We start from the raw sequence: 25,924 nt of genomic DNA on the forward strand, positions 1-25,924 counted from the left end.
CCGCCCAGCCGCCTCGCGCACCTACTAAGCGCCGCTCGCTGTCCCCGCCCACTTCCCGCCCAAGACCCGCCTTCAAGGGCTACAGCCAATGAGCGCACGGCCCCGCATCCGGGGATCCCGGCGCGGCCACCGCCTCCCGCGCACACACGGCCATGGCGGAGGTGAGTGAGCGGGCCGGGGGAGCCGGCCCCCCGCCCCGCGCCCACGTCCTCGCCGCTGGGGTCGGTCTTGCTGGGTCCCGGGGCGAAGACCTCCGCTCTGGAGCTCTATGCTCGGACTGGGCGGGGTCCTCGTCCCTCCAGGTCCTTAGGGGCGCGGGGCTTCGTCAGCGGCCGCCCCCGGCCCCGGCACCCCCCCCCCCCCCCCGCGGCTGCCACATCGCGGGCTGCAGTGCGCCTGCGCGGGCGCGGGGCGCAGGGAGGGGCGGGGCGGGGTGGGGGCGGGGCTGGGCGGGGCGGTAGCTCCAGGTCGGGGGTGGGCTAGGGGCGAATGGTGGCCCAACTTTACCTATTTCTGTGTTCGCCCGTGTATGGGGTGGGCAGAGACGACCCCCCCGGGTATTTGAACCTTCGATGGAGGACCGGCGCGGTGGGTGGTCTGCTGGGGCTGACCTCAGGCTGAGTTAGATCGGCCTGCACCGGCACGGAGTTACTTCTGGTAAATCCTTGAGGGCAAGCTATGTTCTGCAATCTCGAATTTATTTTTATTCTCATTTATTTGTTTACCACTTGACGAATCGTTGAGGTTAGGGACCAATAACGTGTGATCAGGCTCACCAGGACTCTGGGAATGAAGAAAGATAGCTCCATGGTCTGCCCTACAGAAACTTTCTTTTGCTTTAGGAACTTTCTTGATTTGGGAATGAATGACGGACATGATTGACTGACCGTAGGACTTTCCCTCAATGGGTTGGGTCCCAGGAGGCAGGGGAGAGGGAATTTGTTAGTTGTGGTACCTACTAAGTGCTTTTGGTGTTCAGCTCAAGTTGCCCTCACGTTGAAGCAGATCCACATGCCCAAGAACTGACCCTTATCTCAAGTAGAGCTGTGAGGACCGGAGAGGAGAGGCGACCCCCCACCCCAAGAGGCACACCAGCTTCATGGAATCTGGGATTAGAAATTGGCTTGCTCATGAAGCCACGCCAAGTGTTTTATGCCTTGGTTCAACATGTGTAGGCATTGTGAAAGGGGGGGAGGGGATGGGCCATTCGCTCCGTCAGTGGCCTCAGGGCAGCAGCAGGCCCTGTGGTTTGTGAGAGAGTGTGGGTGCCTATGTGTTAGACTGGACTTCATCCACTAGTTCCTGCTTTTCACTGAGTGTCTGGATCCAGAAGGTTTTTTTAGTCCTATTAGGGGACCTTTTAAGGAAACTGAGTCCTCATGGGTTGAAAGCTGACTTCAAGAATCGCAGGCATATGGGCACTGGTGGCTATCCCTGTAATCCTAGCTACCCAAGAGACTGAGATCTTTGGATCATTATTCAAAGCCAGCCCAAGTAGGAAAGTGTGAGATCCTTATCTCCAATAACCAAAAAAAGCCAGAAGTGTAGGTGTGGCTCAAGTAGTAGAGAATTAGTCTTGAGTGGAAAAAGCCAAACAAAAGCAAGAGGCCTTGAGTTCAAGCCCCAGTACCAGCACACATGAAGCCAGGACCACAGGGTATGGTGGTTTGAATGGGTACACCTGGGAGCTGAGTGGAGTGGTGAGTACACTCTGGCCTCACAGGGAAGACTCTAGCCAGGCTCCCCCTAGAGCTACTGAATTGGGGCTTCTGGGTTCTACATTGCCCATACGAGCTCCTAAAGGTCCATGAGTTCTGTTACTGGCTCCATGTTGGTACCTGGGGTTCAACAGTGAGTAAAACCAATGGGCTGATCTGGAGGGATTTAGAGTCTGTTATCTCCAACAGACTCTAAGGAGTCATAAGTGTATAGTTACTTCCCCACTGTGGTGAGCCTCTGCCCAGAGTCCTTTTCTGGCCCCAAGCCTGTAACTCAGGGGCTGAGACTTGGTTTTCTTATCTCACATGGGAAGTCAGTGGTGGACCTCCCAGAGCTGGAAGGCTCGTGGGATCTTGGCCCTGAGATTTGTATGTGGGAGCTGCACTTTATGCAGAGACTGATATCCAGCTGTTCCTAACCCATAAAATAGGCCATTTGTAACCTAATAAAGGTTGTCTCAGACCCATCTTCAGCAGCCTCCTCCCCCTGTTCTCCCTTTTCTTGAGTCCACTGAATTAATCTTCTGAAAATTGAAGCATGCCATCTTGGACTCTTGTGTGGACCCTTTGTGGCTTTTTAAGACTCTTGGGATAAGGTGCCTGAATTTGTGTTGACTGTGCTCCATGGTGTGGTCTCAGTGGTCCCCAGCCCATGGGCTCCTTCATTTTCTGTTGTGCTTTAGGCCTATGATTTGGCCTGTGAGCTCTTCAGTCTCCCTTCAGCCACAGGTGACCGCCTGCGCTGTTCCTAGCCTCCATACTGTTTTCTTCATTCCTGTTGCCGTGATACATTCTCAGTCACCTGTTTGTTATCTGGGTCCTGACTAGACTGGGATCCCTATGTGGGTGGAGACAGGTGGAACCTGTTTCTCAGCTGCTCCAATGAGTGAAGGAGGCTGGAGCCTCACCAAGTGCCTGGGACTGGTATGAGCAGTAGGAGGTCAGTGGTCAGGGAAGACTTTTAAGGAGGAGGACATTCCAGGTGAGGATTGCTGTAGTGGGTCACTGGGAATTTAGCACCCCCAAACACAGCAGCAGCCAGTTTATTCTTGGCTTTTGGAGGTCTCAGGGCTGACTGGGCTCCACTAGGGAGTTCTTACTTGGAGTCTCTCCTAGCATGACCTGGGAGGTTTCTCACCCATGTGAGGATGTTGTCTGGGATACATGTGTGCGGCCTCTCTGTGGCTTGGGCTTCCTCACAACATGGCGGCAATGTTCCAAGAGTTGCCAGGCAGAAACCGAATTGTACTCTGTAACCTAGCCTTGGAGGCAGCCCTCTATTATGTCTCCTGCCTGCCCAGCACTAGGGGGAAGAGTGTGTGGGGCAGGAGGTGTGCGTACAGCCACCCTCTAAGAGACTAGAATCTGCTACAGTGGGGCTTTGGTTTAAGTTCTGTAAGGCAAGTGAGCAGGAATTAGGTGCTGCTGGTAAGAAGGCTGACCTGCACTCTGTCTAAGAATTGGGACTGCAGCCTATATCTCCCTTCCCCAAAGTACTGATGGCATACTGGCCTCTGACCCCTTTATTTTTTTATTTTTTTGTCAGTTGTGGGGCTTGAACTCAGGGCCTGGGTTGCTCAATGCTAGCTCTCTAGTACTTTAAGCCACAGCTCCACTTCTGATTTTCTCCTGGTTAACTAGAGATAAGAGTCGTATAGACTTTCCTGCCCAGGCTGGCTTTGAACCCTGATGCTCAGATATCGTAGCCTCTTGAGTAGTATTACAGGTGTGAGCCTCTGGTGCCTGGCTCTGACTCCTTTATGATCAAGCCTCTGGAATGCTGTTTGTTCTTCCTTCTCTTCCTTTTGTCTTGAAGGCCCACCTTTCTTTTCCCTCCTTCACTGAGGAAGATTTAGGCTTTATTGGCCTTTAGTGCTGGTGGAGCATCCTGAGTGTTCTGAGTAGATGGAAGAGATACCTGAAACCCATTGTGGGGGGGAGGGGGTAAGAGAGGGTGGAGGGAAGGAGAAGGAGGGAGAGGGAGAGAGACTGAAGCTTGAACTCAGGCCTGTTGCTTGGCTAGGCAAGTGCCCCACTACTTCAGCCCTATCTCCAGCCATTTTTACTTTTATTTATTTTTATGTCGGTACTAGGGCTTGAACTCAGGGTCTAAGCACTGTCTCAGAGTTTTTGGTTCAAGGCTAATGCTCTGTCACTTGAATCACAATTCTGCTTCTGGTTTTTTTGGTGGTTAATTGGAGATAAGACTTTCCCATCTGGGCTGGATTTGAACTGTATCCTCAGATCTTAGCCTCCTGAGTAGCTATATTACAGCCACCAGCACCTGGCTTACTTTATTTTTGAGGTACAGTAATGAATTATTGCTTAGGCCTGGCCTCAGGTAATGATTCCCCAACCTATGCCCCTGCTTAACTGGGGTAATAGGTGCCCACCACCATGCTTGTCTTGTTGGTTGAGATGAGATCTCAGTAACTTTTTGCCTGGGCTAGACTTGAATCATGGATCCTACCAATCTCTGCCTGTCACCAAGTGGCTGGGATTTACAGTTGTGAGCCTTTGTGCCCAGCTGGGAACTCACCTGGGCCTCAGACGTGGAGAGGGGAATGTCTGGCAAGTTTTGAGGAATTCAGAGGTCTTTCTGTTTGTCTGCTCTTCCCGCTGTCTCTTGCTGTGGTCTGCTACCCTCTTCCTGAAACCTGGAACTCTTTAGATGGCAAGTGAGACTGCTCAGGTCCCTGCCAGAACACTTCCTCTCTCATTCTTTCTGCACAGTCCACCTACAACAACTCCCAACTTATCTTCCAAAGTGTGGCCCCTCAGGGTTTCCTCCTGTAGCCAAGGCTCTTTGCAAGAACAAAGCGTCCCTGGGCAGAAGATGTGATTCATCTGCCATACAGTGCACCCATTTTAGTGTACAATTCAGTGGCTTTTCATATTTTCGAAGAGTTGCGTAACAGACACAATCAATTTGAGAACATTTTCTTCATCTCAAAAGAAGACCCAGTTAGTTATAGATAGTGCTTTTCCCTCTGGGTTCTCCCGTTCTGCACTGGCCTTGGGAATGGTATTTGTATTTTGTATTCCTCTCGTGAAGCATCCTCGGGGTCTATCATGTAGAATGTGTGAGAGCCTTTGTGTCTTTGTGTTTATTTGCACTTGGACGTTAGGATTATTTCAATTTTTCATATTATGAATAGTCCTGCTATGATCATTCGTGTGCAAACTTCTGGTGTCTGTCTTCATTTCTCTTGGAGTCATGTGATAACCCACTGCCTGACTTTGGAGGAGCTGCCAGTCTGTTTTTCAAAATAGCTGCTTCATGGTACACTTCTGCCTGGAGGGGGTGAAGGTTCTGACTTGTCTGCATTCTTGCCAACACTTGTTATTGTCTGTCTTTTTATTCCTAGCCATTCTAGGAATTCTAGGATTAAGAAGTGATTTGTAGTGGTGGGGTATGATGAGCATCTTTTTTTTTTGTTGTTTTGTTTTTTTTTGGTCAGTTGTGGGGCTTGAACTCAGGGCTTAGACACTCTCCCTGAGCTTCTTTGGCTCTAGGCTAGCACTCTACCACTTGAGCCACAGTGCCACATCTGGTTGTTTATGTGGTACTAAGGAATTGAACCCAGGGCTTCATGCATGCAAGGCAAGCACTCTACCACTAAGCCACATTCCCAGCCAATGTTGAGCATCTTTCCATGTGCTTCCTGGCTATTTGCATGCCTTCTGTGAAAGCTCAGGGCATGGCTCAAGTTGTTTGAGCCCTGTCAAGCAAGCAAAGGTCTTGAGTTCAAACCCCAAATCTGCTTAAAAAAAAAAAAAAAGATGTTGTAAATCTTCTTTGGAGAAGTGTATATGTAGATCCTGTATTGATCTTATTGAGTTGTACAAGAATTTTTCAGAGGGGCTGGGAAGGTGGCTTAGTGGTAGAGTGCTTGCCTTGCATGCATGAGGCCCTGGGTTTGATTCCTCAGCACCACATAAGAAAAAAGAAAAAAAGCCAGAAGTGGTGCTGTGGCTCAAGTGGTAGAGCGCTAGCCTTGAGCCGAAGAGCTGAGGGACAGTGCCCAGACCCAGAGTTAAGGCCCCACAACCGGACCCAAAAAAAATTTTTCAGATACATAATTTATAAATTTTTTTTTCCATTCTTTGAGTTGTCTTTTTTTTTTTTTGTTTTTGTTTTTGTGAGTCTTGAACTCTGGGCCTGGGCACTCACTGTCCCTCAGCTCTTCAGCTCAAAGCAAGCGCTCTACCCCTTGAGCCATAGCACCACTTCCAGTTTTCTAAGAGTCTCATAGACTTTCCTGCCTCAGCTGGCTTTGAACCTCAGTCCTCAGATCTCATTCAGCCTCCTGAGTAGCTAGGATTACAAGTGTGAACCACTGGCACCTGGCTATTTGAATTGTCTTTTTACTTTCTTTTTTTCCCCACGTTTTCATTAGTACATATTATTTGTGCAATATGGAGGGATAGTTTCATACATACTTGTAATATATTTTGATAATATTTTGTTATCCTTTCCTCTTTTTTTTGTGGCACTGGGGTTTAAACTCAGGGTCTTGCACTTCCTAGGTAGGTGCTTTACTACTTAAGCCAGTCTCCCAGCCCTTTTTGCTTTGGTTATTTTTCAAGTAGTCTTGTGTTTATGTCTGAGGTCACCATGGACTAAGATCCTCCTATTTGCACTTCCTATGTGGCTGGAATGATGGGTGGGTGTCACCATATCAGCTTTTATTAGTTAAGACGGGATTTCTCAAATTTTTTGCCTGGTTGGCCTTGAGTTTCAATTCTCTCAATCTCTGCTCCCAAATAGCTACAGGTACGACCTATCATGTCTGGCTCTATTACTCTTTCTTACCCCTCTTTCCTTCACTTTCTTTTCACTTCTTTTGAATAAGTGAAGTCTATTCTTTCTTTAGTTGCTTCTTATCTAAGAAACCATTGCCAAATGTAGGATTATAAATATTTGTTCTTTTTTTTTCCCGGTTGGTCCTGGGGCTTGAACTCTGAGCCTGGGCTCCGTCCCTCAGCTTTTTCAGCTCAAGACCAGTCTACCACTTGAGCCACAGCGCCACTTCCGGCTTTTTTTCTTTTTGCTTATGTGGTGCTGAGGAATCGAACCCAGGGCCTCATGCATGCAAGGCAAGCACTCTACCCCTGAGCCACCTTCCCAGCCCCTGTGTTTTATTTTTGAGTCATACCTCCATACCATTTGCCTGGGCTGGCCTTGAACCCTTGCTCTTCCTGCATAGCTTGATTCACAGGTATGAGCCATTAAACTGGCAGTTCCTGGGTTTATATACCATAAGTTTACACTTAAAGTATACAATTTATGGTCCACACACTCACACTTGGTCAGCTGCCACCTCTGTTTAGTTTTGTAATATTTTTTTTTTTTTTTTTGGGTCCGGTCGTGGGGCCTGAACTCTGGGCCTGGGCACTGTCCCTCAGCTCTTCAGCTTAGGGCTAGCACTCTACCACTTGAGCCACACCGCCACTTCCGGCTTTTTTCTTTTTTGCTTATGTGGTGCTGAGGAATCGAACCCAGGGCCTCAGGCATGTAAGGCAAGCGCTCTACCACTGAGCCATCTTCCCAGCCCTAGTTTTGTAATATTTTTATAACCCCACATAGCAGCCCATCCTCATGAGCAGTCACCTCATCCCCTCCCTCATCCCTGGCACTCATGGATCTTCTCTCTCTCTCTCTCTCTCATCCTGGGGGCTTGAACTCAGAGCCTGGGTACAGTCTCTGAGCTTTGCTCAACGCTAGCACTCTGCCACTTTGCGTCGTAGCTCCAAGTCTGGTTTTCTGGTGGTTAATTGGAGATAAAGAGGCTCATGGACTTTCTTACTCAGGCTGGCTTGGAATTGTGATCCTCAGATCCCAGTGTCCGGACTAGTTAGGATTGCAAGCGTGGGCCATCAGCACCAGGCTCATTTCTTGCCTCTCAGACCTCCTTTTCTGGATATTTCCCATCAGTAGAGCTGCACACTGCGGGCCCTTTATTTCTCATTCTCCCACAGCAATGTCTTCCAGGTCCATTGGTGTGGTAGTTTGGTGTTGAGACTGGTAGGGTTGTTGGGGAGTTTTTATTTGAGTGTGGTGCTCAGGCGACTGGATGGATTGCTGTGGGAGACCGTGGCTGCTGCTCCTCCCTCTCAGTGCCTACTCCCCATCAGAGGCAGAGGTGAAGTCAGTGCTCCTGCAGCCATGCTGAGCCATCAGGAAGAGGGTGGTGGGTCCGGAGCTAACCCTACCCCCTTCCTTTGCAGGCCTCCTCCCTGGAGAGGCAGAGTCCTCGTGTGGCCTCCTGCCTTACTCACAGCCTGTGTCCCAGGGAGTCCAGCTTGCAGACTACGGCAGGTACGCTCTCCATGCCTGGTCCTGCCTCGGTGGCTCTGAGAGGCCAAGCCCTCCCTTGGCCTGGCTGAGCCAGGACAGGTGCAGGGACTCGCAGAGTCTGAGTCCAGCCCCTACCCCACCTGGTAGAGCTGTGGGCAGAGCCGCCAGGACTGTCCCTGAGCCTTGGAGCCTTGGGAGGCAGCCGGTTGAGAGAGAGTGGCCTCAGGAGGTCCCCGCACCTGCCCTGAGCCGCCACCTGGCAGACGGCATCAGCGTCTCCAGCTCCCTCATTCTGGCCGCTGCTTTTGGACTCTTGGGGAGGAATTGATGTTTATGGGGAGGGTTCGGCCATTGGGTTCCTGTTGCAGGCCAGGTATAGGGCTGCATTGTCTCTGTCTCCCCATACGTGACTCCTCTGAGGAGTGACTGGTCATAGGGTTGGGGGTGTCAGGCAGCTGTGGTGTCCCCCCCTTTACTGCCGCCCCTGACAGGACAGGCAGTATACATGTAGTATGTATGCTAGGCCCAACCCCTGGCTTAGGTTCCATGAAGTCCTGGCTACTTCCTGTTGGGTGCTTTCTTTCAATGTGACCTACTGAATATGGCAGTGGAGAGGCAGCCTGGAAAGCACCTCACCCTGGGGAAAGCCTGTCAGGGATAGTCCTCATCTTGTGGGCCATGCCTGGAGCATGGCTTCTTCACATGGCAAGCCTGTTGCTCTCCAGATAAAAGGGCCTGGTCCTCCAAGCTGGCCCTGTAGCCAACTGTGGGCATTGCCCTGTGTGACCTGTGGGCCCTACCGTTCCTCTCATGACCGGTGCCCACCAGCCCAGTGCACAAGTTCCTCCCTACCCTGCAGGCCTCTGTGCCAACACAGACACTTGTCCATATGGAGTTTAGCTGTGCCTCTTTCAGCCCCCTGCTGGCTGAGTCCTCTGGTGTCCCTCATGGAGGGCTAGCCCTGCTGAGTGGCCTCTGTGCACCCTGATGCCTGCTGGGGATTCAGACACGTTCTTTGTGTGGTGGCTGGGGACAGGCTGGGCTCACGGGGCTGGGGGTCTCCTCTGCAGTGGTGTCCATGGGCTCTGCAGACCATCAGTTCAGCCTTACAGAGATCCTGTCGCAGAACTACAACCTCCGGGAGGGCTGTGCAGAGGCCTCAAGGTGCCCTGACAAGCCCGACGAGGAACTGGACAAGGACTTCATCTCCCAGGTGCGTGGAGCCCATGGCCCTGTGCCATGTGTGCACACAGATTGCAGTGTGCTGGGTGCCCTGCTGGGTGCTGAGTCCACCGGGGCTCACATGACCTCTGATCCCCCCTCTGTTCCCAAAAGTCACAGAGGTGCTTGAGCCTGTGTGTGTCGGCAAGTCTCGGCCTTTCACTGTGTTGTATTGCAAGTCCATGGCCTTTAGACTTCTTGTTTACTAAGCGTGTGTGGTAGTGATGGCAGTGGCAGGGCTGCGGGTGGCTCAGAGGCAGGGTGCTTTCTAGAGGCATGGCAAGGCCCGGGGCTCCACCTGAGCACCCCATAACAACAGTGCCTGTTGATAGAAGCGGCATGTGTTTGTGGAGATGAAAAAAGAGGAAGAGTACGGGGAATGTTGCACTTCCCAAATCTCTGTGCATCCAGCTGCCGCATGGGAAGCTGTCTGTTCACCATGGCCTGTTCTGTGGCCCAGGGGTAGGCCTGCTGCTGCTCAGGGGAGGTGCACCTGGCAGGCTTTGCCAAGACTGTGACTGGTTCTCTTTGGTGTTGCTGTGGAGTCAGCTGGAGACATTTCCTAAAGAACAGGTGCCCCTAGAGGCCACAGCCCAGAGGCTCTGAGTCCATTGACCGTTAGCCACTACGACTGGTCAGTTGGGTGTGGGGGAGCCCTTGGCAGAGTGCTTAGCATGTAGGTCTTCAGTATAAACCCACCCCACATTTGTGAATGACATAGGCCATCATGATGCACTTCAGACCTGGGCAGGAGGTACAGGCTCCAGGCCATTAGGATGGGTTCCTGGCATGACTGTGTATGACTCTTGAATGCTGCCTTTCCAGCTACTGAGAACTCTGATGTCTAGACATTGCTGCTGTCATATCAGGGCCTGCCCTGTGAGCTTGTACCATAGCTGCTTCTATGAAGGTCTTACCTTCAAATGTAGCGACAGTGGGTAACTGCACACATGAGCAGTTCACTGTCCATTGTTCTTGTATGGATTTAGGAGTGTGTGTGTGTGTGTGTGTGTGTGTGTGTGTGTGTGTGTGCGCGTGCATGCTGGTACTGGGGTCTTGAACTCAGGACCTTGCACTCTTGCCCTCTCCTTTTCCCTGCTCATGGTTGGTGTTCTACCACTTGAGCCACATCTCCAGCCTAGCAGTTTGGTTAATTGAAAATAAGAGTCTCATGGACTTTTCTTCCTGGGCTGGCTTCAAGCCATGATCCTCAGATCTCAACATCCTGAGAAGCTAGGATTACAGGTATCAGCCACTAGCTGCTAGCTACATTTTTAAAACTATAGTATTGTGCTTAAAAGTTGAACCTTACATAGCAGCCAGCCATGTTGTCTCCTTGAAATACATCCCTGGTTTACACAGAGACCACATCGGTGCCATGTCCCTAGAGTAGCCGTGGTTCAGAGACCTGTGGGGTGGCTGTGGTTTGCATTCATGTGTGCTTGTGGGTGGCCGAGTTGTCTACCAGCTGCTTTGGCCCCAGGGGAGAGGAGGGGAATGTTGTGTATCTCCTTCCCAGGACGTGATACCTTGCTCTGGCTCCTGTGTTGGGAGTGCTGCCCTGTGCAGCATCAGGACCCATAGCTGGCCTCCCATGGGCTCCCTCCACTGACTGGTGTTGACCTGGTGTTGAACAGCCTTTCTGTTCTTTGAAGTACCTGTCTGCTATTTAATTTACTGAGGTGTTTGTTGTTGTTTGTTAAATCAGGAGTGGATATTGGCTTTTACCAAATGCCAACTTTAGATTTGTTTTCTCCCCTTCAACTTGGCATCATGAGTTGTGGTAGTAGGTGGCCAGATGTCAAGCTGTCCTTGGACCCTGGGTGTCCTCCCACATAGGACTGTCCCTGTGAGGGGGGCGGGTAGTGGGGGTGGCTGCACCTGGCTTTGGCTCAGATGTCTCTCTTGCCTGTCCTGATGCTGGATGGGTTGGGTCTGGCTGGGCAGCACTGTGGCACAGGGACTTGCTGAGGGTATGGCCAGCGGTCTTGGTTGTGGTGGCCAGTAGAGCTCAGGCAGAGGAGGTGGACCAGGTCTTCCAGACTGCCCATCCCTCAGACTGCCCATGCCCTCCCCTTCAGAGCAGTGACATGCCCCTCGACGAGCTGCTTGCCCTCTATGGCTACGAAGAGTCAGATCCCATATCAGAGCAGGAGAGCGAGGGCGGCGATGCGGCCCCCAACCTCCCGGACATGACCCTGGACAAGGTAAGTCCCGGCATGGGCATGAGGATCCCCTGGTCATCCCTGGCTGGGGGTGGTGGCAGGGTGGGGAACATGTGATCGGCAAGCACGAGAGCAGAGTTAGTTGTTAAGTGGCACGGCCGCTATGGCCACCTCCCAGTGGGTGACAGGTGGATTGAGGGGAGGAAGAGAGTTTGTGGCTTGGGCTGATCAGTTTTGTGGTCTGGGGAGAGGCACAGGGAACCTGTGCTGGGCCCCTGCAGCCAGGAAGGGAGAGCAGCGCCGGTGGTGCGGCCGCACCAATCACACAGGTGGACAGCCAGGAGCCCTTGTGTCCCTGCACCCGAGGCTGGCCTGCCTCTGCATTTCTGCCTGGCATCTCCGGGAGCTTTAGGGCACTGCTGAGTGGCCTGCTTGTGGTAGTGTCCTGCTTTTGGTGTAGCTTTGATATGGCTGAAGTAAAGTGATGTTTTCTTTCTTTTCTTGTTACAAGGACCAGATTGCAAAGGATTTGCTTTCAGGGGAAGAAGAGGAGACACAGTCTTCAGCAGACGACCTCACTCCATCTGTCACCTCCCACGAGGCCTCCAACCTCTTCCCTAACCAGAGTGGGTGTAGGTGTCATTGTCCCTTCCTGACTGTAGCCCTAGTCCTGGGCTCTGACACACACAGGGCCTTGGCTGGCGTTGTTTGGGATGGGGGTCGGGTGCTCTGGCCTGTGAGCTGGATGGCATGGTGGGCTTGGTTTGAAGCAAGAGGGTGTGTGATGGCACATTTGGCAGGTCAGCAAGGCAAGCTGAAGCCATCAAAACGACCCTTCAGGCTGCTCCGCTCACAACCCTGACAGCATAGAGAGGTCCCTTTGCGGGTGGTTTTGCTGGGTTTGAGAAGGGATCAGATGTTGGGAACATGGGCTTGTACAGCTTGGGGGCTGTCCCCCCAATGCTACGATGCAGCTCACCACTTCCCTTCTCCCACAGCCCGCTTCCTGGCTGACGAAGACAAAGAGCCCCGCTCCTTTCCCTCCTCTGACACTGAGGAGGACTCTCTTCCTGCCAACAAGTGTAAGAAGGTGCGAGGCTGTATCTAGACGTGCCCCAAACCCAGGAGCCTTCTGCTGGGTGTGTCCCTCCTCCCAGGGACAGCCATATGGCTCCAGAGATGGAGTCCAGCTACGGTATCCTTACCCCAGAGGTCTGCCTCTGCCCTGGTGATGAGGACTGCATCATGTCTGCGACTTGCTGGGCTTGGCAGCGGTATGCTCTGTTCCCCACTGCATCCAGGCCTCACTCTGAGCGCGCAGAGCTTGGCATCTACAGGAAGATCCTTAAGGATCCTGGGAGCAGCCTTTTGCCTAGAACCTGTAGCAGGGCTTTGGTGGCCAGAGGCTTCTCAGGTGCTCTGACCCTCCTTTGCCTTTGCAGGAGATCATGGTGGGGCCTCAGTTCCAAGCTGACCTTAGCAGCCTGCACCTGAACCGACATAGCGAGAAGAGTAAGTGGTCCAGGGAAAGCAGAACTGAAACTGGTCCTTGGCTGGCTTGTCGGGTTCTTGGGGAGAACCCAAGTTGGGTCAGGTACCTACCCTTGGAGCCCACTAGAGCTCCAGGCACTCAGTGGGGAGGTGGCCATCCATGGGTCACTGTCTGTGAACCTGGCTTTTCTGCCTAGGCTTTTGTTCCCCTGGTCCCCTGCCCTCACAGCACCTTAGAACACCCACTGCCCCTCAGCAGGCAGGTGTCGCCCACAGTCTCCCCTCGGCCCCTCCTCCCTGAGGCTTTTCTCCCTCAGATGTCTTGGTCACAGACCTTCCTAATTGTCCCATGTCCCTCTTTGTTGTTCCTGTCCCTGGATGTGAATTTATCTGTGTTTGCCTGTGGTTTGGATCCCTCCTTTTCTCCACGTGAGAGGTCACCTGCCTCTGATTCAGATCTGGTCAGAGTGGTGCTTACTGTAACAGACTGAACTCTGTGATACTATTAGAAAGGATATGTAAAACGTTTGCGTTTTCTATTTTGCTTTTGTTAGTAGAAGTGTGCTTTGTTGGTGACTGTGCTAAGTGCCTAATTTCCAATGCTTTGTACATCCTTTTGTATTTCTTGTGGTTTCTCTTTCTTTCTTTCTTTCTTTCTTTCTTTCTTTCTTTCTTTCTTTCTTTCCTTTCTTTCTTTCTTTCTTTCCTTCCTTCCTTCCTTCCTTCCTTCCTTCCTTCCTTCCTTCCTTCCTTCCTTCCTTCCTTCCTTTCTTTCTTTCTTTCTTTCCTTCCTTCTTTTTATTTTATGTCAGTTGTGGGGCTTGAACTCTGGGCCTGGGCATTGTCCCTGAGCTCTTCAACTCAAGGCTAGCTCTACCACTTGAGCCGCAGCACCACTTCCGATTTTCTGGTGGCTCATTGGAAATAAGAGTCTCTCGGACTTTTCTGCTCAGGCTGGCTTTGAACAGCGATCCTCAGGTCTCAGCCTCCTGGTAGCTAGGATTATAGGTGTGAGCTACCGGCGCCAGGCCTCTTGTGGTTTCTTACGCCTGATCTCCACATCTCTTCTTCCCTCACTGTACTTGCTGATACAGGTCAAGGTGAAGTGAAGCAGAGGATGAACTTGCCTGTGGCCCAGCTCAGGGAGGGTGTTGAGGGTTTGTGTGGAGGGCTATGACTCAGATCTCCATAGTCAGAAAGCCCTTCTGTCCTCCTGCTGTCCCATGTCAGGTGTTGCTTCTGCTGTGTGGGAGGGCTTTTCTTGCACAGGTAACAGCAGTCACCTCTCCTGCCCACCAGGTATTGTCTTTTCTCAGTCAGTTCTCATGATCTGATCCCCAAACAGCAGTGGCCACATGTTTGAGGTCACCCTGGTGCGTGTGCTCAGAGAGGCTGCAGGCCTGGGGGGGCTGGGCAGGAAGAGCACCTCTCCTTCCTCAGAACCACCTTGTGGTGTGTTTCGTGTTTTGTGTTGTCAGCTAGTTCTAGGGCTTGGGCTTGAACTCAGGCCCTGGGCACTGTCCATGAGCTTCTTTTGCTCAAGGCTAGTGCTCTACCACTTGAGTCACAGCACCACTTCCAGCTTTTTCTGAGAAGTTTATTGAAGATGAGAGTCTCATGAACTTTCCTGCCCAAGCTGGCTTCAAATTAGTATCCTCAGATCTCAGCCTTCTGAGTAGCTAGGATTATAGGTGTGAGCCACTGGCGCCTGACTAGTTTATCTGCTTAAAATGGCCTCTGAGTGGGTGCGGAAGTGGTGTCTGGTGTTTTCTCTGTGCTGGGAGCTGCAGTGGGCCTCGTGGAGGAGTCCTCCTGTAGTGCCAGCCTCCTGCAGGCAGGCCTTAGGGAGCTGCTCCCTGGGAGCTCACTGCAAGTGAATCCACAGCATGCCTTGAGCAGTTTCTGACAGACACAGCTAAAGGAAGGAAGGCTCTGTTTGTGGGTTCAGTCCATGCTTCCGTGGCCCCCATTCTGCTTGGGCAGAATATCATGGCAGTGGGAGAGTGTGGTTGGAGGCTGTCCATCTCGCAAGGTTGGAAAAGCAGAGAACAAAAGTTTGAACCAAGGGCTGTGTCTGCTGCCTGACCCTTGCCCTCTTCCTGCATAGTCTACGAGAATGAAGACCAGCTGCTCTGGGTCCCCAATGTCCTCCCCGAGAGGGAGGTGGAGGAGTTCCTGTACAGAGCTGTGAAGCGGCGGTGGCACGAGATGGCGGGCCCTCAGCTCCCGGAGGGCGAGCCTGTGAAAGATAGTGAGCAGGTAGGGCACCTGCCCTGATGCCTCTAGGAGCGGTGGGGAGACATGCCAGATTGCGCGGGGCAGCAGCCCAGCACAGGCCCATGTGGTGTGAGGTCACTCCAGACCAGAAGGGAGGATGTAGTAGTGCAGGCATTCATGTTGCCTCCCATGATGCCTGGGGGCAGTGGTGCCCTGCCCCCCGAGCCCATGGTCCCTGGAGCCCATGGCTGGGTGGGAATGGCACGCCATGCTTTCCAGGCACTATACGAGCTGGTGAAGTGCAATTTCAATGTGGAGGAGGCACTGCGAAGGTTGAGGTTCAACGTGAAGGTGATCCGAGGTAAGCCAGGGCCCTCACATCCCTCCCTGTCCCCTGCTGCCTGCTGGGCCCGCTGACCCCACACGCCGTTTGCAGATGGGCTCTGTGCTTGGAGTGAGGAGGAGCGCAGGAACTTTGAGCATGGCTTCCGTGTCCATGGCAAGAACTTCCACCTGATCCAGGCCAACAAGGTGAGGCACTGAGTGGCCTGGGTGAGCAGGTACCCATGCCAGAGGGCCTGGCTCCTCTCCTCCCCTGCACCCTTCACTGCCTCTCCCTACTCTCCTCTGCTACCTTCCCTCCCCCAAAGGGCAAGGCTCAGTTTGGGACCAGTCTGTCAGCAATCTCATACATGTGCTTGGCTCACACCAGCTCTCAGCTCTACCCCATCCTGAGTGGAGCCTATTGGCTCCATATGTGGAGATGAGGGTCTTCTGTTCCCTTGTCCAGCGACACAGATCTTCATCTGCCCTTTCCTGGCTGGCAGTCCTTTTTTAAATGTTTATTTTTTATTATTGTAAGGGTGATGTACAGAGGGGTTACATTTACATAAGTCAGGCAATGAGTTTCTTTTTTTTAAATAATTTTTTATTGAGATTAAGTGATTACATAAATTTTACAGTATTGTAGGATAGTGATACTTAAAGTCACAAACATATTTTAACCTTCACAAGGCAAATTATCATTATCTTGGTCAATAGAGTTTGTGAATTCTATGCGCTTTGACAATACAACTCTTTCTTCCACAGTGAGTGATATGTCCATTTCTTTCCTTTTGCTGAGTGTCAGCTGTTCCCTCTTTCCCTCTCATTTCCTCCCTCCCATTCCTGCCCTTGAGTTGCTTAGTTCATTTTCATCAAGGTCCAGTGCAGCTGATGGGCCCCTCTGCTGTATTTTTCCCTCTGATTCTGTGTCCTCCCCTCACTTCCCTCAGATGTGCACAAAGATGTACCATATATGAGGTCAAGAATATGGAGTCATTTAGAAATTATATGACAAATTAAGTAGATGTCTTTTGTTTCTTGAGTCCTGTTTACTTTGTCATATATCCTTGCATTTTGAATTTAACATCCACATATCAGGGAGACCAAGTGCCGTTTGTTTCTGGTTTGGGCTTACCTTGCTCAAAATGATTTGCTCTAGTTCCATCCATTTCCCTACGAATGCCATTATTTTGTCCTTTTTAATGGCTGCATAATATTTCATTGTATATAGATACCACAGTTTTGGGATCCACTCATCTGTAGTGGGGCATCTGGGTAGTTTCCGTATCTTGGCTATTGTGAACAGTGCAGCAATGAACATGGAGGTGTAGATGTCCCTGTGGTGTCCTGGTTCCTGTTGTTCAGGGTAGATGCCTAGGAGTGGTATGGCTGAGTTGTAGGGTATGCTATATTTAGCTTTCTGAGGAAGCTCCAGACTGCTGTCCAGAGGGGTTGTATTAGTGTACATTCCCACCAGGAATGCAATAGGGTTCCTCTTTCTCCACATCCCCGCCATCATTTATCGTTGTTTGAATTTAGGATGTGGGCCATTCTGACTGGGGTAAGGTGTATCTCAGGGTTGTCTTTATTTGCATTTCCTTTACAGCCATGGATAATGAACATTTCCTCATGTGTTTCTTTGCCATTTTTATCTTTTCTGAGAAGTTTCTCTTTAGCTCCTTTGCCCATTTAGTAATTGGTTTGTAAGATTTGGGAGGGATTAGTTTCTTGAGTTCCCTGTATATACTGGATATTAGGCCTTTGTCTGATATGTTGCTGGTGAATCTCTTTTCCCAATTAGTTGGCTGTCTTTCTAGTTTGGCAGCTATGTCTTTAGCTGTGCAGAACCTTTTTATGTTAAGGTATTCCCATTTATAAATTCTCTCTCCAATCTGTTGTGACCCTGGGACTCTGTTCAGGAAGTTCCTGCCTGTGCCTGTAAGTTCTAGTGTCTTTCCTACCCTGTCCTGCAGTAGTTTCTTTTCTTTTCTTTTTCTTTTTTTTTTTTTACCAGTCCTGGGGCTTGAACTCAGGGCCTGGGCACTGTCCCTGAGCTTCCTTCTTTTGTTCAAGGATAGCATTCTACCACTTGAGCCACAGCACCACTTCTGGCTTTTTCTGCTTATATGGTACTAAGGAATTGAACCCAGTGCTTCATGTATGCTAGGCAAGCACTCTATCACTAAGCCACATTCCCAGCCCTCCCGCGGTAGTTTCTGAGTTTTAGGTTTGATGTTAATGTCTTTAATCCATCTTGAGTTGATGTTAGTGCATGGTGACAGGCTGGGATCCACTTTTAGTTTTCTGCATGTGGCCGCCCCGTTTTCCCAGCACCAATAGTAGAAGAGGCTATGTTTCTTCCATTGTATGTCTTTGGCTCCTTTGTCAAATATCAGCTGACTATAGGTATGTGATTTTATTTCTGGATCTTCTAATATGTTCCATTGGTCTTCGGGTCTGTTCTTGTGCCAATACCAAGTTGTCTTTGTTATTATGTCTCTATAGTAGAGTTTGAAATCTGGTATTGTGATCCCTCCTGCGTTGTTTCTTTGCCTAGAATTTCTTTGGCTATTCTAGGTCTTTTGTTGTTCCATATGAATTTTTGGATTGTTTTCTCTAATTTAGTAAAGAATGTCATTGGAATTTTGATGGGAATTGTATTGAATTTGTGTATCATTTTTGGCAGTATGGACATTTTCTTTTTTCTTTTGTATATTTTTTTATTGTATTTTTTTATTGCACAGGGGGTCACATGGATAAGGTAATGAGTACATTTCCTATCACGTGTTGTTATCTCCACCTTTGTTTTTCCCCTACCATCCCTTTCCACCCCACCTCCCCAACTCCTCCGCCCCACCCCCCAAAGTTTTAAAGTTCATTTTCAACATAGTGTCTTGTACATCTTATTGTTACAATGGGTCAACCTATATCTTTATTTCAGCATTTTGTTATTTCCTTTCCCCTCTCCAAGTTAGAAAAACGTATATACAGATTCAGGGCACTGGAATCAAATACAGTGAAAACAGGGATTATACCATGGAGGGAGAATATACAAAAGAAACAAAAATCACATGATACATTATAAGTACATTAAAAACAACAGCAAGAAAGATAAAGCCACCTGTGTCTTTATCTTGGGGTTCATTTCACTTAGCATTATCTTGTATGGTCATATGTACCAAAAGCTTTTGAGCTTTTCTGCTTGTCCTTTTTTGCCGGTCATGGGGCTTGAACTCTAGGCCTGAGCGCTGTCCTTCAGCTCTTCAGCTCAAGACAAGCGTACTACCACTTGAGCCACAGCGCCACTTCTAGTTTTTTGGAGATAAGAGCCTCACAGACTTTCTTGCCCAGGCTGGCTTTTAACCGTGATCCTCCTTAGTAGCTAGGATTACAGGCATGTACCACCAGTGCCCAGCAGCAGTATGATCATTTTCACAATATTGATTCTGCCTCCATTTCCTGGTGTCCTCTTTGATTTCTTTCTTTAGGTTTTTATAGTTTTCACTAAAAAGGGCCTTTGCTTATTTGGTTAAGTTAATTCCTAGATATTTTATTTTGCCGGGGGGGGGGGGGGGGGGGGTTATTGTGAATGGGGTTGTTTTCCTGATTTCCCTTTCTCCTTGTACATTGTTGGTGTACAGAAAGGCAACTGATTTTTGATGGTTAATTTTGTATCCTGCTACTTTGCTGAAGTGGTTTATAAGTTCTAAGAGTTTAGGAGTGAAGTTTTAGGGTCATTTAGGTATAAGATCATGTCATCTGCAAGTAGGGATAGTTTTAATTCCTTCCCTATTTGGATCTCTTTAATGTCCTTTTCTTCTCTTATTGCTCTGGCTAAAGATTCCAGACCTATATTATTCCTGATTTTAGGAGAATTAGTTGTACTTTTTCCTGGCTTTGTATAATATTGGCTATTGGTCTGTCGTATATGGCTTTTATTTTTTAAGGAATGTTCTTCTATTCCTGTTTTCTCAAGCTTTTAACAAGAATGGTGCTGTATTTTATCAAAAGCCTTTTCCACATCAATGGATAATCATGTGGTTCTTGATCTTGACTCTGTTGATGTGATGGATTATGTATGTGGTTGATTTATATATGTTAAACCATCCCTACATCTCTGGGATAAAGCCTACTTGATCATAATGTATGATTTTTTTTTATATGTTTCTGGATTCTTTTTTTTTTTATGTTTCTGGATTCTGTTGGCTAAAATTTTATTGAGGAGCTTTACATGTGTGTTCATCAAGGAGATTGGTCTGTAGTTCTCTTTTTTTTTTGTTGGATCTTTGCCTGGTTTGGGGATGAGTGTGATATTGGCTTCATAGAATGAGTTTGGGATTTCTCCCTTTGCTTCTATTTAGTGGAAGAGCTTGAGGAGTATGGGTGTTAGTTCCTCTCTAAAGGTCTTATAGAATTCCTAGTGAATCTGTTTTGGCCTGGGATTTTCCTTATTGGAAGACTTCTGATTGCTTTCTCTATCTCATTGTAAATTATTGGGTTATTTAATTGATTTATATCTTCTTGGTTCCATTTGGGCAATTTATATTTCTCTAAAAATGTGTCCATTTCTGCTAGGTTTTCCTTTCTTAGGATAGATTCTGGAAATAGTTCTTTATACTCATTTAGATGTCTTAGATGTTTGTTGTAATTTTTCCTGTGGCATCCCTGATCTTATTGATTGATCCCTTCTCTTCTTTTTTTAGTTAATCTTGCCAGAGGTCCGTCGATTTTATTTTTTCAAAAAACCAGCTTTTTGTTCTATTAATTTTATTTATAGTTTTCTTAGTTTCTATCTTGTTAATTTCAGCTCTTATTTTGGTTATCTCCCTCTGTCTAGTAACTGGGTTCAATTTTTTTCTTGCTTTTCTAGCAGTTTTAGTTATATCATGAGATTATTTACTTGGTCTCTCTCTGTTTTCTTGATGTGTACACTGAGATCAATAATTTGCCCCTCAGGACTGCTTTTGCCGTGTCCCACAGATTTGTGATGTATATTCATTTTCATTGAATTGTAGGAACTTTTTAGTTTCTTCTTTAACTTCTGTGACCCACGAGTTGCTCAGAAGTGTGCTGTTCAATTTCCATGTAGTTGAGTAACTTCTACAGTATGCTTTGTTATTGAGAACTAGCATGATTCCACTATGGTCAGATAGAATACAAGGGATTATGTCGATCCTTTTGTATTTGCTTAAATTCTTTGTATGAACGATGATACGATCTGTTTTGGAGAAAGTTCCATGGGCTGCTGAGATGAATGTGTACTGGGTTGTTGGGATGTCAATTAAGTCCATTTGAGATATGGCATCATTTAATTCAGAGGCTTCTTTGCCAATCCTCTGGTTGGTAGACCTGTCCTTTGGTGAGAATGGAGTATTAAAGTCTCCTAGTATTATTGTATTTGTATCTATTTTTTTCTGTAAGTCTGAGTATTTGCTTAACATATGTGGGGCTCCAATGTTTGGAGAGTATAAATTTATAATGGTGATAACCTCTTTATCTTTTTGTATTGATTTTAATGAAAAATTTATTTTGTCAGATATCAGGATGGCAACTCCTGCCTTCTTGCTGGGAGCATTTGCATGTTAGATCTTCCTCCAGCCTTTCACTTGGAGTTTGTTTTTATCTTTGGCTGTGATCTGGGTGTCTTGAAGACCACAAATGGATGGATCTTGTTTTCTGATCCAATCTGCAGTTCTTTTTCTTTTGATTGGTGAATTGAATCCATTAATATGGTTATTATAGAGAGGTGAATTGTGTTTCCTGTCATTTTCCTGCTTTCCTAAGTTTTTCTTCTTTCCTTTCTTCCTGTGCTTACTAAGTTGGTCTTCTAGTGATATCTCTCTGGTGTGGATCCCTGATCTTGTTTTCTTCAGATTGTATTCCCCCTCTTAATATTCTTTGTAGTGTTGGCTTATTTATGAATTCATTTAGTTTTTCTTTACTATTAAAAATTTTAGTTTCTCTGTCAAATGCTGGATGTACCAGCCTGGGTTGGTAGTTATTGGTTCTCAGGGCTTGGATGGTGCTTTCCCAGGCTTTCCTTGCATTCAATGTCTGTGTGGAGAGATCTGCAGTGATTCTGATTTTTTTTCCCCATTGTGGCATAGCTCCTTCTTTGCTTTTGCCGCATACAAGATCATTTCTTTATTGTTCAGATCTAGCGTTTTTATTGTGATGTGCCTAGAAGTGTACCTCCTGGGATCCTGTTTGCTAGTGTTCTGTATGCTTCTGTTATGTAGGTGAGATTTTCTCTTTTAGGATTGGGGACATTTTTGGTGATAATGTTATTGAATAAGTGTTGCATCCCTCTGTTCTGGTATTCCTCACCTTCGTCAACCCCAGTTATACGAAGGTTAAATTTCTTGGCACTGTCTGCTTGTTCTTGGACTTCCCTTAGGCATATTTTGAGTGTTTTTTCCATATCTGTGACTTTTTTTTTCCCCAGTTTTTGCATTTTATCTTCACTACCTGATATTCTATTTTCCATTTCATTCACTCTATTAACTATGGCTTCCATTGTGGTTTGCATGGAAGAAATTGAACCATGTATGATTTCTATGTCGGTTCTCAAAGTACTAATTTCATCTTAACGAGGTGTGTACTGCATCTATCCTTGAGTATATCTCTTGTTTCTCTTTTGATAATTCGTTTCTTTGTTCTTTAAATTTCTCATCTATTTCTTGCTTTAATTCTTGAGTTATTGGCTCTATCAACTCTTGGATGTAATGTTTGTCTTCCGTTCTTTTTCGCTTTCACTGGAGTTCTTCCCTGGGTGGCTGCTGGCCTTTGGGGATGGTTTGCTATCTTGGCCACAGATGGCCACAGCAAGCTACCTCTCCCTTGGGTGCTTGGATCCTTTCGAGGCTGGCAGGCCTGGCCCTTGCCCTAGCCTCATGCCCTGTTGGGGTCTTGGTGTCATTGAATTGTGGTAAGATAGTGTCTTGGGGCTAGTGTGTGGTCAGCTGCCCTCCTTGAGGGTACCCACCGCACATAGGCAGGAGCAAGAGCTAGATTCACCCACGGACTTCCTAGAGGGCCGTCCGGGCCTCCTGTGAGGCCATGTGCCAGTGCCACATGCTGGTCTGGTGTGGGCTTGTAAGCCAGGGATTGTTTTGATGGGACCTTCCTGCTGTTCCAGCTCTGGGGTGAGCCTCCTGCTGGAGGTGCCTCTGATGGCCACCATGGTTGTTGGGGTGGTCAGCTGTGTATCCACCTATCAGATATACCGGGGACAAGTGTGAGCTCACACATTCCTTGCCCTGGTCTGCTGCCTGTCTGCATCCTTAGCTTTCAAGTATGACTTTGACTCTGGGTTTCCCAGAGCCGGGCATCTTGGTTGGCTCGAGTGATTTTACCTCAGAAAATTAGGGTGAGGCTGAGTCCAGTATCCCTTGGTGCACATGTTGGCCTCTGGTGGGGCCCCTATCTGTAGCAGCTGTGAGCTTGGGGTGCACCATAGCCTGCAAGAAGCAGGACCAGGAGAGCCTGCAGGAGGGCCGTGAGCTCAGGTAGAGCATGAGTAGCGTGGGTCTGGTCACTAGGGCAAGCTCATCCCTGCAGGCCAAGGCAGGGCAGTAGGGCTGAGAAGATGCCTGTCCCCCCGCCTCCCAGGTGCGCACACGGTCAGTGGGAGAGTGCGTGGAGTACTACTACCTGTGGAAGAAGTCTGAACGCTATGACTACTTTGCCCAGCAGACAAGGCTGGGCCGGAGGAAGCTTGTTCCGCCTGGAACCACGTGCGTGCACATGTCCCTCAGCAACAATATATGGCTGTGGCTTGGGTGGGCATGATGGGCCTTCCCAGGGTGGGGGCCTCTGTCCTCCCTGCCTCCTGCCCCTTACAGCTTGCTCTCACAGGGATGCTGACCAGGACCTGGAAGGCCTTGACCTTGATGGCTCTACCCGTACCCGCCCAGAGCAGGAGCCCCTGGCAGGGGTGCGTGCAGGTGAGTGCAGAAGCAGCAGCTGGGGACTAGGTAAGTCTGGGCCCATGCACCTGCCCAGGACAGTCCCCCAGTGAGTAGTGGGCATCCAGGTAGGCTGGTTCAGGCCAACGCATAGGGTTGGTGCCACCTGGTCACCAGGTGTGTTGTCAGGGTCAGGCCTCATGGAGGGAGACCGAGCTGCCCCATGGAGGGGCAAGTGGAGCCCAGCCGCCTCAGGTGAGGGCTTAGCCCTCAGCCCTTAGCCCTTAGGCCATGAGGGAGGACAGGATGTTTCCAGCCCTCTCTAGCATCCCAGCCCAGAGCCACAAGGAGCCTGACAGGGCCCCAGCTGGCTCCTCCATTGTGGCTGACCCCAGAGACATGGGCACAGAGTTGGTTGCCTGGGTCTGTCTGCTGAGCCAGAGCAGCCGGGAAGGGGCACACAGGCTGCATGCATTGTTTGCACTCGTGCATATTGGACAGAAGTTCCCAGAATCCCAGTTACCTGAGGTGAGTGACCCACTGGCCTGCTCTTACGGCCTCTCTGGGGCTGTCCTGGCCCAGAGTTGAGTGTGGCCGGTCTCCTAGCTTCTCCACCTGTTACTGTGGTATGGACATGCTCTCCTGGGAGTCTGGGTGGGGCCAGCTGCAGCCCCCAGTGTGAGTAAAAGCTGAGCAGGAGTGGCACGTTTGCTACAGGAGCCCCCTGGGCTGGCGGGTCTGCCATCCCTGCTTGGGCTGGCTCCCACCCTCTGTTCCCATTCGTCTGCTCCCCACAGAGCCACTGAACGTGGACAGCACAGCTGGTGGTCTTGAGCAGCCTGGAGTGGGCTCTGATGGTCTCCCCTCCTCGGAGCCAGGGCCCTGCCCATTCCAGCAGCTGGATGAACCCTCCACTGTGCCCCTGCCCCAGCGGCCCCCTGCCCTGGCTGACCCAGCTGAGTTCCCATCAGCCGCAGCTGCTCCGCAGCCAGGTGCCAGCCCAAGGCTGGCCGTGGACTTCACCCTGCCTGAGGAGCTACCGCTTGTGTCTAGCCACGTGGGTCTGAGTGGGGACCCAGAGGAGCCTGTGGCCCCTGCCCAGGTGGCTTTGTCAGTCACTGAGTTTGGACTCATTGGCATTGGGGATGTGAATCCCTTCCTGGCTGGCCACCCAGCGTGCCCGGCCCCTGCACTGCATTCGGAGCCCTTGTCACAGTGAGTACCGCCCTCCACGTCCCTCCCCACCAGTGTGCGGGCTGCCACAGGCCTGCATGGGCCCAGGGGGCGGGCCCTAGACAGCCTCCCCAGCCACTTGATCTTTTGACTAGGTAATGTAATGCATTCCTCTGGCTCAAAAGTGCAGAAAGGTAACAAACGGGGACAGGGCTGGGCTCTGCACCCTGTCCAGTCCCTTAGTCTCCAGGGCTTCTGTGCTCAGCCCAGGAGCTCAACTGAGGCAGCCCAGAAGCTTGAGGCAGCCCAGAAGCTTGCTTCTCCGTGGGGGAGGTGAAGTTGGGAGCTGTGTGCCCTGCCGAGCCTGTGACCTTGTGTTCTGGTCTCTCCTAGCTGCAATGTGATGACATGTTGATCCCTGGCTGCAGGCAGGTGTGCGTGGCCCGGACTGGACGTGGCCCTGCCACCAGGCTTGCCTGTTTGTCTTCCTGATCCTCCCTGACTCGGGCCTTGGGGACACCTTCTCTGCTTCACACAGTGGGACCCAGCGAGGTGGCTAGGCCGCTGACCTTGGCCTCTTACACAGACTGGACCAGGCCCCAGCATCTGGCACCACCACCCACCCCAGGCTGCCACCACACCGTGGGACCCATTGGGCAGCCAGGCGCAGAGAAGTCCTGTCCCTCAGGATGTAGGGCAGAGCTGGCTGCCTGGCTCCTACCAGCTGGCCGAGGCAAGGGCAGGCAGCGCTGCCCCGGGGGACAGGCAGGACACTACCCCGCACCAGCAGCCTCAGACCGGGCGCCTCAGCATGGCTGGCAGGGCTGGGCGCTGAGGCTCCGTGCTGGACCTGTGGGCCACAGAGCCATATACCTCGCTGCCCAGCGCCCGCCTTCTGCTTCCCGCCCATCTCCACTTCAGGAAAAGCCGCACTTTACTCCCGCACCTGCCTCCTGCCTCCCTCATCCTGCCCTGGCCCACAGGCCAGTCAGTGGGTCAGGGGGGGCCCCCAGCAGCCCCTCACGGGGGAGGAGATGGCGATGGTGACTCACCCCTTCCTGCCCCTCCCTTGGACCTGAGGGAGTTCCGGTCTGGAAGCGCTGGCCATCGCCTTTTGAACTCTGGCCGCCAGCCACCCTTGACCCTGTAGGTCTTATTTCTGTTGGAGACGTCCCAGAACAAAATGGCTGGGGCTCCTTGTCCTCTTTTTGGCCTTCTTGGTTTTATTTATGTTGGTGTTTACAAGTTGGAGTGGGGTCCTGGGGCAGGCAGCTCCCGCCCCCAGGCCGGCAGAGCGGTGCTGTGTTCGAGCCTCTGCAGCTGGACTCGACTCCCTCCCCACCGAGGGCCACACTGTGAAGTGCACCTGCCTTTGCCCGTTGCTGTTTTATTTATTAAACTTGATTT

General features: G+C 50.2%; 1 protein-coding gene across 2 annotated transcripts; it reads left to right on the forward strand.

Annotated features, from left to right (window-relative positions):
* The first annotated feature begins 126 nt into the window (after positions 1-126).
* On the forward strand, positions 127-25,924 carry Mier2 (MIER family member 2). 2 transcript variants are annotated; one of them, XM_042697191.1, is made up of 14 exons: positions 127-161; positions 7,950-8,040; positions 9,090-9,232; positions 11,322-11,447; positions 11,917-12,037; positions 12,404-12,495; positions 12,848-12,917; positions 15,004-15,155; positions 15,393-15,474; positions 15,550-15,644; positions 23,049-23,173; positions 23,295-23,383; positions 24,142-24,559; positions 24,911-25,924. In XM_042697191.1, the coding sequence occupies exons 1-14, from the start codon at positions 153-155 to the stop codon at positions 24,930-24,932; spliced, it is 1,635 nt and encodes a 544-aa protein (XP_042553125.1). In that variant the 5' UTR covers positions 127-152; the 3' UTR covers positions 24,933-25,924. The 2 variants fall into 2 exon arrangements, with proteins under 2 accessions (XP_042553125.1, XP_042553126.1); XM_042697192.1 differs by having other exon boundaries at positions 23,295-23,376; positions 24,135-24,559.

Source organism: Dipodomys spectabilis, unplaced genomic scaffold, assembly GCF_019054845.1.
Source record: "Dipodomys spectabilis isolate Male_0828 unplaced genomic scaffold, ASM1905484v1 ptg000215l, whole genome shotgun sequence".
NCBI lineage: Eukaryota > Metazoa > Chordata > Mammalia > Rodentia > Heteromyidae > Dipodomys > Dipodomys spectabilis.

What these genes read in the sequence shown, in the direction of transcription:
- Mier2 (XM_042697191.1), top strand. An exon ending in ACAAGGACTTCATCTCCCAG is followed by an intron (nt 9,233 to 11,321) that starts GTGCGTGGAGCC and finishes CCTCCCCTTCAG; the next exon opens with AGCAGTGACATGCCCCTCGA. An exon ending in GAACCGACATAGCGAGAAGA is followed by an intron (nt 12,918 to 15,003) that starts GTAAGTGGTCCA and finishes CTTCCTGCATAG; the next exon opens with TCTACGAGAATGAAGACCAG.